This window comes from Anabrus simplex, chromosome 1 (genome assembly GCF_040414725.1).
Source record: "Anabrus simplex isolate iqAnaSimp1 chromosome 1, ASM4041472v1, whole genome shotgun sequence".
Taxonomy (NCBI): domain Eukaryota; kingdom Metazoa; phylum Arthropoda; class Insecta; order Orthoptera; family Tettigoniidae; genus Anabrus; species Anabrus simplex.
The window spans coordinates 722,752,468-722,766,109 of NC_090265.1; the positions used below are offsets into that span (position 1 = coordinate 722,752,468).

Genomic DNA, 13,642 nt, shown 5'->3' on the forward strand with positions numbered 1-13,642 from the left:
TGCCAAAAGCCTGGATTCAGCTTCAAACCTCTCCACAGTGTTCGTATGGAGGGAGGGCATATGACACTGTTGATGGTGATTTGTCTGTCGGATGGGGATATAAAGGTTTGAACATACCCCTTGGTGTTATTTGACGAGAGTAGGCTACGTGCAGACACTGGGGTTCACCCTATCCTTACCTCATCATCATAATCAATCCACATCCAGATGTGCAGGTCGCTCATGGGAGTCGGGTAGAAAGACCTGCACCAGGTGAGCCGAACATGTCACTGGACACTCCCAGCACGAAAAGTCACATGATGAAGAAAAGAAACTTGTACCAGGCTCTTTACTTTCATCTGTCCTGTCGAACCTCCTTTGGTCAACTCTTGTTCATTTCTGATCCCAATGGTATTTGAGCATTTGACGCCTAGGGAATCTTTTCATTTTCATGCCCTTTGTAGCCCTTGCCTTTTTTGGCCGATACCTTCATTTTTCAAAGTGGTGGCCCCCTTCCATTTTTTTTCCTTGTGATGAGTGTTAATAGAGGATCGTTGCTTAGTTGTACTTCCTCTTAAAATAATAATCACACCACCGCTCCTCGTGCACAGCTTTATTATGTGTTTTGGGTCCTCATCCTGCTGCAGAACAAACCCTCTTCAAAGAAGTTGAGTTCCATGTGGTACTGCATGGTGCTGCTTCTTCCTCAAGATACCTCCTACTCTGACAAAGTCTCCCACAAAAGCAACCACCTCAAACCATAACACTACCACCCTCTAGGTTTCACATTTGGTGTTAGGCAGCCATAGCACAAGTTTCCAATCCCTGTGTTGTCTGGCCCACTGAAGTCTCTTGAGACTTATGTCTTCATACTAAAGGAGGCTTTTGGCAACCACATAACCAACATCTCGTAGCAATATTTCATAGTGAACACTGACATTTCTGTAGTTCTGTTGATTTCAGCTCAGATGACCCCATCCGTAAGCCTTCTGTTATGCTTGGTTAAGTTCACAGTGTGTTTATCTTCAGCAGCTGATGTTCTTCTAGGACATCCACTATGTATTCTATCTTTGTGAGTGCCTGCCTCTTGTCTTCACTTCAAAGCAGAGTGAACAACAAATTCAGAAGTCCCTAATTTTTCAGCAATCTGCTGGTTTGACCAGTCAACTGTCTTACATGTCATGGTATGATTTTCTTTACTCATGGTAGCTTGTTTTTCCTTCTTCCATTTCTACAGTCAGTATCCATCCTGTAAAAATTTGAGCAGTGCTGAAGAGAAATCATTGTTAGAAAACAGTGTAAACGAACGGAGACTTTCAGAAAGGAGTGGAAGTAGTCGAATTAATATCTAACTATAGCTAACAATTGATGATTTCAGCAACATAGCAATGTAACGGAATCCAGGCTGACATTTGATGCAAACAGGCTTAAAATTATATCGCTCCTGATACTACTTAATACCTAGATAATAATTACTAGGAGGACCCATGCCGCTCCACAGCATTAGTTATAATTAGGTCAGATAACTCCTCTTGATATGCCTGTCGTAGTCATATTGTTTTGCCTTCCCTTTTCAGTGGTTTTATGATCATTTATTAAGAAGTGCGTTATGGTATGCTGCAGTTCGTAGTCAGAATTCATCCATTCTGACATGTCGTCTGTATGGTAAAAATTTATCCATATATTCGTTGTTGATGTAAAGCTTGGTATTGTGTCATAGCATAATCACACTTCTTCTATAGAGAACGGTTGTCTCGTGAGCTCATAGGTTAGTCTCAAAGGAGCGTTTTTTTGCCAGATGGAGAACTTTTTTTAAGATACATGGCCTTCACTATTTCTAGTATAGCTAGGTGTTCAATAGGTGTTCCCAGATAATGTCTAAGGCATATGTCGTGATGGGGTCTGTTTGTACATGACTTTTTTCTCTTAGCAGCATGTAAGTTATTAGGAACACTCTGCCATGTGTTGAATACCGTATATTTGGAAGCTCGAAAAGGTTATAGAATCAAAAAGTATCTAGCAGGGAATAGTTTTCTTCCATGATCAGAGGAAGTGTATGCTCTCTGGCTTGACAAGTAGTAATCAAACGTGGTTGCTTGCAAGGATATTACTAAGGATAGAAAATCACATACACTATGTGATCAAAAGTATCCGGACACCCCGAAAAACATACGTTTTTCATCTTAGGTGCATTGTGCTGCCACCTACTGCCAGCTACTCCATAGCAGCGATATCAGGAGTCATTCAACATCGTGAGAGAGCAGAATGGGGCGCTCTGCGGAACTTACGGACTTCGAACGTGGTCAGGCGATTGGGTGTCACTTATGTCAGAAGTCTGTATGCAAGATTTCCACACTCCTAAACATCCCTATGTCCACTGTTTCTGATGTGATAGTGAAGTGGAAACGTGAAGGGACACATACAGCACGAAAGCGTACAGGCCAACCTCGTCTGTTGACTGACAGAGACCGCCGACAGTTGAAGAGGGTCGTCAAGTGTAATAGGCAGGCATCTATCCAGACCATCACACAGGAATTCCAAACTGCATCAGGATCCACTCCAAGTATTATGACAGTTCGGCGGGAGGTGAGAAAACTTGGATTTCATGGTCGAGCGGCTGCCCACCACACATCACTCAGGTCATTGCCAAACAACGCCTCGCTTGGTATAAGGAGCGTAAACATTGGACGATTTAACAGTGGAAAAACGTTGTGTAGAGTGACGAATCACAGTACACAATGTGGTGATCCAATGGTAGGGTGTGGGTGTGGCGAATACCCGGTGAACGTCATCTGCCAGCGTGTGTAGTGCCAACGGTAAACTTCGGAGGTGGTGGTGTTATGGTGGGGTCGTGCTTTTCTTGTTGTTTTGCGTGGCACTATCACAGCACAGGCTTACATTGATGTTTTAAACACCTTCTTGCTTCCCACTTGAAGAGCACTTCAGGGATGGTGATTGCATCTTTCAACACGATCGAGCACCTGTGCATAATGCACGGCCTGTGGCGGAGTGGTTACATGACAATAGCATCCCTGTAATGGACTGGCCTGCACAGAGTCCTGATCTGAATCCTGTAGAACACCTTTGGGATGTTTTGGAATGCCAACTTCATGCCAAGCCTTACCGATCGACATTGCTACCTCTCCTCAGTGCAGCGCTCCGTGAAGAATGGGCTGCCATTCCCCAGGCAACCTTCCAGCACCTGATTGAACGTATGCCTGCAAGAGTGGATGCTGTCATCAAGGCTAAGAGTGGGCTAACACCATATTGAATTCCAGCATTACCAATGGAGGGCGCCACAAACTTGTACGTCATGTTCAGCCAGGTGTCCGGATACTTTTGATCACATATTATATATCAGAATATTAATGAAAGTGTTAGTCGCCTAGCAACCTGCTAAGTACAGAATGTATTGCGGGTTAGGGTAAGCTTTCGCCTGCAATTACTGGAGTGATCATTTAATGATTTTATTTTATGATTACTCGAAGTTGGCTGAATTTGGAGACCTATCAGTGTCTCATGATTCACTGGCAGGTAGTTCCAGAGAGAATAAAACAGAAATGAAGCAAACCGGTCCAGTAGAACGGATGGATTTGGCAATGCTGTTTTTAGGAAACACTTTTAATATATAGATCATATTTTGGTGTGGGTAATAGATCAGAACGGACAAATACCTGCAGCAGAAATACAATTAACTTTCAATTAAGTATCAGTTTCAAGAACATACAGGCATGGATTTTCTAGGTGAGAGCAAATTTTTTGATGGTAGAGAGAGGAAAAGAGGGCATGTGTGCATGTGCACGTACACAGACAAGCCAGATGTCATGGGATAGTGGTGCTACCGTACCATTGGTGTCTTGGAAGTGCCCAGACCTGTATCAGATGTGATCTGACATCTCGAGGATAAGTGTAAACACGTCTGTGTTGGTCGTGGCAAGAAGTGAATTGCAATCTTTCGAAAGGGACACAATAGTGGGGGCCAGATGGATGAACATTCCACATGATATAGATGTTGATTCCCATAGGGAATCTGAAATATTTGTTCCGAATGAGTAAATTTATAATACCAATATAAATGGTCCATTATTGGACATTATAAATTCTCCAGCTAACTCACTCCTGGTTGCTGGAGAATTTATAATGTCCAATAATGGACCATTTATATTGGTATTATGAACATTCCATAGTCGAAGTTGCACAGACATTTAGCATTCTTCAATTGACGGTGTTGCGTATGTATCAGGAATACCTCGAGGAAGGCATTACCATCCACAGTGAACAGTGCAGTGGCCGATAACAGATGCTTGATCGTGATTAGCAGCTCCCGGCTAGAATTGTCCGTGGTAACAGATAAGCCACACTGGCTCAGATCACATCCACATTTAATGAAAGATGTGTCTTATGCTTATCAATAAGATTAGTGCAACGTTATTGAACGTCAGTGGAATCTGAGAGCAGAAGACGTACCACAGTGCCCTTTGTTAACACACGACACCGGGCACTGTGCCTCTCGTGGGCACATGCTAATTGGATCTTGGAGGATTGGTGACATGCAACTTCGTTCCATAAGTCACTGGTCCAGTTATTTTGAGCTGATGGTAGGGTTCGGAAATAGTGCAGGCTCCACAGATTCATGGACCCCAGTTGTCAACAAGGCACTGTACAGGCTGTGGGTAGCTCCGTATCGGTGCGAAGTGTGTTTACTTGGCATGGGCTGGATCCGCTGATCCACCTCAACAGGTCATTGACCAATGACTGTTACATTGGACTGCTTGGTGACTACTTGCAGCCATTCACAGATGTCATGTAACCTATTCCAGCAGCATAATGCATCATATAATTAGGCCTAAGTTGTCCGGAATTGGTTCGAGGAGCATTCTGGAGAGTTTCAACAACTGCTGGAGCCGCAAATGGATAAATCAACAACAATTGTTCCACCTAATTGATACAATATTATTTTGCCTTAAGCAAATTCGTAAATTATAGTATGTGTTTTGTTGAATCCTTAAACACCATCAGCTACAAATATGTTTAGGTGAAAAATCTTTAAAAAAGGTATAAAGACATAGTCTCCATATATGGTCTTAAAACATTCTCTTGTTCTTAAAACATTGAATGTATGATGAACATACATGTTTAAGAAGCCTTTCTCATGGACAGTCGAGATTTCCTTCTGATGATGCAGAGCACAGTTCTCTGCAAAAACGTAAAGAATTTCACCTTATTTTCTTGACACGGCATAAGATCAAAAGCCTATACAGTATCATGTATTACTAATTTACGAAATTGCTTAAGGAAAAATATATTGTATCGATTAAGTGGAACAATTGTTGATTTATCCCTTTAAGTTATATATCGATGCGGACAATGAGGTTGATTGTTTGCAATGCTGTAGCCACCTCGTTCACCTGATATGAAACCCATCGAGCATTTATGGAAGCTGTGGGTAAGCTATCCAAACAGCATGGGTCAGAATCTCTCCACAGGTCTTCTTGCACTAGTGGAATTGTTTCCATGAGTTGCTGCACTTGGCTGAGCTGGAGGAGAGCCTACACGATTCTAGACCCCTATGCTGTGACTTGTGGCATGTCATTGTTTGTATGTATGTTGATTTCTTGATTCTATCTTGGTCTGTTAAAGAAGAATGAAACTTAGTTTTAATGCATTCTTTTGTAGCTGCTGATGTGCTGGCAACACAACATCCGTTTGTGAAGACTCGACCCCTTAGAGAAGCCACGCCGGAATCCCGCTCAAAAGCACGTCGCTCAGCAGAATTCCTGCAGCCCTACCGTACTCGGCCAGAGACGTGTGTTGCTTTGGCACGTCGATTGGTGACTGCTTCTCTAGGTGTACGACTCAACACTTCCAGAGAGGAGAGGGAAGCCGAACGCAAGATGTTGAGAGAGGCACGAGGTAACAATTTATGAAATTGATAAGAAATGCTAGTTGACATATACATTTCCCTTCTTTTTTGAGTTAATTTCAGGTTATTCCTGGTATTTGAAGAGAAGGTCCACAGAAAAAATTATATGTAGTCAAGAGGAATTCACAGACCACTAAACTGTACCTGTAGGCATTGTAAGTTCTAATTCTTCCCAAAATGGGAGGAGTTATGTTTTCTTCTCAACCAGTCTTACTCAGTTGCTATTCGATACTTAATGCCTTACATGTGTCTGTTATCAACAGACCTTGGACTTCCAGGTTCCAAAACCCTTACTTTAGGTACCTAAAGTTACTTCTATTTTAGTACAAAGTGGGCTACTTTTCTTCTTCCTCCACATTTTCCACAGGCTGGAGGGTCGCGGGTGCAAACTGTGTCGTACTTGTGGTCTTGTCCAGATACCTTTCCCGATTTTAATCCTATGTGTAGAGATGTATTCATTAATGCATGTTTGTGTGGTGGCTGGTAGAGTTGTGTGAATATGAAGAGGAGTTGGTTGGGAGAAATACAAACACAGAGTCCTCAAGTGAGAGGAATTAATTGGGCGTGATTAAAATATCCAATCCTGGTGGGAATCTCAGCCAAGGAGCCAGAATGACTATCAACACTCAGATTTTAATTGTAAATTATAAATTCACTATAATCCGTTATTATTTATCATAGGGCATTTAGTGTCTGGAGTGGCCAAAGACATGTTTGACTTCATGGTGTAGATCTTTCTATTTGACTCCCATGGGTGACCTACGTGTCTGGATGGGGGGGTGATGGTGGTGGTGATGATGATGTTGAGGTAGAGAGAGGCACATAACCTACTCCTATCGAATAACACTAAAAGGTCTGCTGAATGTTTAATGTCCCCAGATGATGGACAAATCACCATTAACAGCATCATATGCTCTCATTCCATATAAACACTGGAATTGAATCCAGCCTTTTGACATGCAGTCTACATACATACATACATACATACATACATACATACATACATACATCTTCATTATAGACTGTTATACATTTAAGCATTCAGTCTGCAAGCCTCTGTGAATTTATTGAATGCCCCCACAATCTTCTGTTTGTAACTAGTTCTGTGGCCTCGTTTAGTTCCAGACCTCTTATCTTTAAATCATTAGAAACCGAGTCTAACCATACTCGCCTCGGTCTCCCTCTATTTCTCTTACCCTCCATGACCAATCCATTATTCTCCTAGGTAACCTAGCCTCCTCCATTCACCTCGCATAACCCCACCACCAAAGCTGGTCATGCATACAGCTTCATCAACCAAGTTCATTCCTAACTTAGCCTTTATCTCCTCATTCTGAGTGCTCTCCTGTCATTGTTCCCACCTGTTTGTCCCAGCAGTCATTTTTGCTACTTCCATCTCCGTCAGGTTTAGCTTGTGAAGAAGATATCCAGAGTCAACCCAGCTTTCACTCCCTTACAGCAATGTTGGTCTGAAAACAGGCCAGTGTAAAGATAGTTTCTTTCAGGAGCTGACTTCTTTCTCACAGAATACTGTTGATCGCAACTGTAAGCTCACTGCATTAGCATTACTGCACCTTGATTCAATGTCGCTCACCATACTACCATCCTGGGAAAACACACATCCTAAATACTTCAAATGATCAACCTGTTCCAGTTTTGTATTCCCAACCTGACATTTATTTCTCATAGGTTACTTCACTACTGAAATCACTTTAGTCTTGGTTAAGCTAGTTTTCATGTCATACTCATTGCTCCTGTTTTCAGGTTACAAGATATTAAATTGCAGGCTTTCAGCACAGTCTGCCATTAAGACCAAGTCGTCAGCACAGGCTGTAGGCCTACTGCTTACTAAATTTCCACCTAACTGAATTCCTCCCTGCTACTTCATACCTTTCAGTAGATGATCCATGTAAACTGTGGACAACAAAGGTGAAAGATTACGGCCTTTCTCTAATCCCTGAAAGGACCTTGAATCAAGAACTCATTCTACCATTAATTCTCACTGAATCCCAATTGTCGGTATAAATTCCTTTGATTGCTTTTAATAATTTAATCTAAATTCCATGATCTCCCAATAAGGCTAATGTCTTTTTCCTTGGTACTCTGTCATATGCCTTCTCTACATCTATGAAACAAATTTGCCTATCTATTCCTCTCATAGCATTTTTCAGTTACCTGATGCATACTGAAAATCCGATCCTAACAGGCCCTCTGTGGTCAGAAACCACACTGGTCATCCAACTTACTCTCAGCCTTTGATTGCACCCTTACTTCCAAAATGCCATTGAACACCTTGCCTTGTATGCTGATCAATAATAATAATAATAATAATAATAATAATAATAATAATAATAATACGAGGGAGGATCAAATATAAACGGGATTTTATTTTTTATTTAAATTCATTTATGGAAAAACACAAGGCAGTTACAATTTTTCCACATAGTTTTCTGCTTTGGAAATGCATTTATCCCAGCATATGGGCAGCTTTTTGATGCCCTCATCGTAAAAAGAACAGGGTCGTGTCACCACCCAGTTGCGCACGAAGTCTTCTACACTCTCGTCATCTTCAAATCGTTGCCCTCCTAGAGCTTCTTTAAGTGGTCCGAACAAATGGAAATCACAGGGCGATAAATCCGGGCTGTAGAAGGACGATCAAGTGTACTCTGTGTACTCAAGTGTACCATCAAGACAGTTAGAGCTGCAGGATGGGGCCGCGCATGACCTGTCGAATCACTTGGTCTTGTCTTTTGCGGCGATATGCAACCCTCGCCTTTTCAACAGCTTGCAGTAGTAAGCAGCATTGATTGTGCATTGCTCATGCAAAAAATCTATCAGCAAAATGCCTCGCCAATCGAAAAAAAATGGTTGCAAGAACCTTGCCAGCTCACAGTTTAGTTTTGGCTTTCACTGGTGCTGCCTCCAGTTTCCTCTGCCACTCCTTACTGGCTTGTTTGGATTCGGGAGTGTAGTGGTGGACCCATGTTTCATCACAGGTGATAATCTGACTCAAAAATGCATCACCTTCCGCAAACCTTGCTGTAAGCCTCTGACAGACCTCCAAACGCCTCAACTTCAGATTAAGTCATAAATGAAAGAAAGGTCCAAAGGCGAGGGACCCATTTGGAACACACTTTACACAATTGTAGGTCTTTTGTGATGATTGCTTTACAGCTCCCATAACTGATTCTGACTTGTTCTGCAATTTCTGATACTCTCGCCTGTCAATCGTCATCAATAATGTCTTTAACCGCACGAATGATTTCGTCTGTAATGCTGGTCCAAGGACGGTGATCGTGTTGCTGATTTTCCTCATGTTCTTGTCCTTCCGTGAACTTTTTATGCCAGGCAAACACTCGTCCGTGACAATGTTTGATGACTGAGCTGTGCAGTCAATCTGTGGCAAATTTCTGCTGCTGTAACTCCTTCACGAGCAAGAAATTTTATAATTATGCGTTGTGCAGTGGAGGGGTGATCCTGTTGCTCCAACATTGTGAGCGTTACTGGTGAAACGGAGGGAAATATCTAACAGCACGCTCTCCCAACTCCTAACTCTCTCGCCTAAGCATAGCAGAAGCGCGGAGCCAGTCCTACCAACTGTTGATGTTCAGGAACAAAAATCCCATTTATATTTGTTCGACCTTTGTAATAATAATAATAATAATAATAATAATAATGGCGTGTGGCCTCCGAAGAGGCCTGGTGCGGATTTATAGGTGACCTGTGCATCTGTGAGGATGGGGCCCTATCTCTGATGAATTCTAATGCTAAAAAGGCACACATACCCAGCCCTCGAGTCATTGACATTAACCAATGAAGGCTAAAATCTCCAACCCAGCTGGGAATCAAACCTCTGGGCCAAAGGCCAGCATGCTAACCATTTAGCTGTATAGCCAAATATGCTGATCAATGAAATACCTTGATAGTTGTTGCATTCCTTCCTGTTCTTTTGCTTACAGTGGGTGCAATTACTGGTTGTTGTTTTTTTGCCAATCAGAAGGTACCTTACAGGCATTCCGTGCTAATCTCATTATGTCATTTCATCCCTATAAGGCTATATGGTCTGATACACTGGTTAGCTGGTTTGAACTCTGTTAGTTGAAAAAATTTTCATCATCAGAATGTTGGCCAGCAGGGTATGAGAAGTTGTGGTGTACCAGTTCTAATCACTAGATTGTGTGTCAAAAGTCAGGATTCAGTTCCAGGTCTTTCTGTAGTGTTCAGATGGAGTGAGGGCATATGACGCTGTTGATGGTGATCCATCCATCGGATGGGGACGTTAAACATTCAGCAAGCTTTCCAACACTTAGTTGTGCAAATCCTTTAACTATGCCACAGACAGATTGCCATTCATCGATACTCATATACTTGGCTCTTATAGACCTATAATAGTCGTAATATAATAATAATAATAATAATAGCGTGTGGCCTCCAAAGAGGCCTGGTTCAGGTCTATAGGCGACCTGTGCATCTGTGGGGATGGGGTCCTGTCTGTGATGAATTCTAATGCTAAAAATGGCACATTTAAAAATAAATACGTATTTGAAGATACATGATTTTGCTGCCGACTTTTCCGTCACAGCCAAGAGAGTCATTCAGATCCATCACAATTGGTAGCTCTGGGTACTTTTCATTTTCCTCACTTGGTTTTCCCCTCTCGATTCCTTGGTTCTTTTCTCCTTTGAAAACATAATAAAATTTAACCATCCCAAGCTCAAAAGAAAAAGCTAAATTTGTCTACATTGAAAACATTTACTTACAGTGACAGATTGTGATTTCAGAAATTTTCTTATAAATTCTTCTTTCATAGCATTCGTCCTATTACATAGGGTCTTCGTTTCTGTAAGTCTCTTCCACAGGTCTTTTACGGACATATTCAGCATTAGACACACATGTCATCTCTGGTGTTATCTATCTGGTGTAGCACGGGGTCGATGTGCTCAAGAATTGAGTTGGCAGAGGTGCCAACTGTTACGGATTATCAGTAATTGTTACGGATTTCCCCTCATGATTACGGCATTATGGTCAAAGGTAAATTATTACGGAAAAGCAACATTATAAATTTCTACGGAAAAAATAAGGAAAGAAGATAAAATGAATCTTTTCGAGCATTAGTACTCGACTCTCTTAGTTTCAATCCTTGTGAGTTGGCAACGATACTTATTCGATCGTCACTTCAGTTTGATACCCACAAGCATCATGAAATTCATGCTATTCTCTGCTATAAAATGTAATCTTGTATTATTGCAATATTAAGTGTACTTGAAAATAACTCTCCCACAGAAAGAGTTCTCAGTGTTAATAGGAAAAACCAGAAGGGTTTCAGGCCTACAATAATTACATCTACACTGGAATCGCTTATTGTTCATAAGGTGAAAATGTAAGGTGAGAAGGATGCTACAAGAAAAATCCCACACAAAAGCACCTGCTGCGTGGGAAACAAGCTACAAGGAATGTTTTATAACAGAACTGGTAATGTGTAAACTTATTGTAATAGGATGTATTTTAGAATAGATTGTTGTTGGGAAGGGCAAAGAGGGTGTCATTATCCACAAGGGATGAGTGTGCTTTGGATATGACTCCAAAATTTTTGAGAGGGTAAAGGAGGGGGATTACGGAATAGCCATTTCAAAGATTGGCACCTCTGAGTTGGATGTGCTGTTTTGGACATATAATCGTCATTTTTTCTCATGAGATGACCGGAATCTGGCTTTTTGTACGTTCTTCACAATTGGGGCTATACCAGCTCTTTGACCTACACTGTCGTTTATTGCAAGGTTGTAGCAAATCAATCTGACAGACCATCATGGTATTTTCATCTCCATGGTGTAGAGAGCTTATCCCTATTTTCTCGTCAAAGGTCAGCATTCTATCCCATAGAGAGCTACTGGATACACCATTGTTTTATACATTTTTGCAGAGTGATGTTCAGGCATTTTTTGTCTCAGAGAACAGCTGTGACTTGTCTCCAATTGAGCACTGACTCTCATCCGGCTGTCCAGAGTGAAATCATTTGAAGATATAATTAGAGATCCAAGGTATTTAAACTCGGTGATTTTCTTCAAATCCCAGCCGTTGATATTGATGTTACCGCTGGTTGAGGACCGCTTTCCGAATGTTTTGTCTTTAGAAGGTGACACAAGTGCCATTCTCTGTTAGTCTGTCATTCCAACTTTGCATCTGATTTTGGAGTGCCAGGTGGGTATGCTGAGTGAATACCACGTTGTCTGCATACAGAAGTGCCCAGGGATGGCAGACTGTTACCGACCGTTGCTATGTCCATTTAAAGGTTGAATGGTAATGGAGAGTAGGCTGAAGCCTGGTAGACGCCAACAGTCATTTTAAAAAGAGGAGAGCTGATTGATTTTACTGATTATAGTTTTAAGAGAAAGTACAACTGGCCAACCATCTTCTAAAAGGAGGAGAGGTCACCAGACTATACTCGACACATTTCTGGTACTTCATGATGTCGGAGAGCTCACTGGATCAGATTTTTAGGGACCCTATCTAAAGCTTTCTCTAGGTCCAAGAGTGCCATGTGTACAGTCTTTCTCTTTTCTGCCTGTTTCTCTAAAGACCGGTCTCCATTGTTTAACATTTAACAACATGTTAAATGTTAAAACTGTGAAATGTTAACTGGTGACACCACCAGCATGTTAACTGTTAAATACCATTTCATTTAATGTTGTGTCCACACTTATAAACATGTTAAACTTGGCTTCCTTTGTGTATACACAGCTAGTTCATGATACCAGTTTGTGTTAATATATTCAGGTGGTGTCTTGCATTTTCAAAAGACAATGGACTCAGATGATAATCTGGCCTTTGTTATTGCCACTGTTGCTTCTTACAGAATTTTGAGAAGGATGATGGTGCTGTTGTTTGAAGGGGCTTAACATCTAGGTCATCAGCCCTTCTTGAGAAGGAAGTAAAGGAGATGTATATACGACAATATCTGATTGGAAGGCGCAATGTGGATGAAATTCTGAATGAGCTTAAATTAGAAGACAGGTTTGGATTTAAAACTTTCTGAGAATGATTTTAATATAGTTTACCTATACGAACTTTGCTGAAGCCGTATTGATAGCACATGAAGAATTAATTGATTTAACATGTTTTCCAATCCCACCAGAAAATATGTTAACTTTAGCATATGAAGTTAACATGTTAACTATGTGCCAAATGTTTGTATACATGTCGATTTCAACATGGCACTTTTAACATGTTGTTGTGAAATGTTAATCCGTGGAAACCCGGCTTAACATCAGATGTGCAGCATGGATTGCACCTGTGGTGCCACAGCCCTTGACAAATATGCGCTTGTTCAAAGATTTTCATAGTGTGACTAAAGAGAGGTATCAGTCTGCAGTTGTTGCATTTGGTGACATCTTTTCCTTTCCAGATGGGCACAGTTGTGGTAGTGGTCGATACTTGTGGAGGCTTGTTGGTGGTTACAGTTTTGTTGAACAGGGTAGCAAGAAATTCTGCTCTGTGGTACTCACCTGATATTTTCCAGATTTCTGCAGATATATCATCTAGACCAGTTGCCTTTCCACTCATTGTCTTGTTGATAGCCACCATCACTTCTTGTGCTGTTGTCTGTGATACTGGCGTTATGGGTAGGCTGATTGCTTCATAGTGGCAAATGTGGAAATTCCACTAACCGATGTTGTGAAATGTCTTGTGATCCTAACAGTTTATGGATGCTTCTTACTCATTTTCATCATAGAAACAATCTCC

General features: G+C 41.4%; 1 protein-coding gene across 1 annotated transcript in view; it reads left to right on the plus strand.

The window, feature by feature from the left end:
• The window catches only part of LOC136872594 (coiled-coil domain-containing protein R3HCC1L), a 228,160-nt gene that overhangs the window by 176,783 nt on the left and 37,735 nt on the right, over nt 1-13,642 (plus strand). The window contains exon 7 of the mRNA XM_067146397.2: nt 5,656-5,892. Coding sequence (XP_067002498.2) covers nt 5,656-5,892 — 237 coding nt within the window. The remainder of the gene's footprint in view (nt 1-5,655; nt 5,893-13,642) is intronic.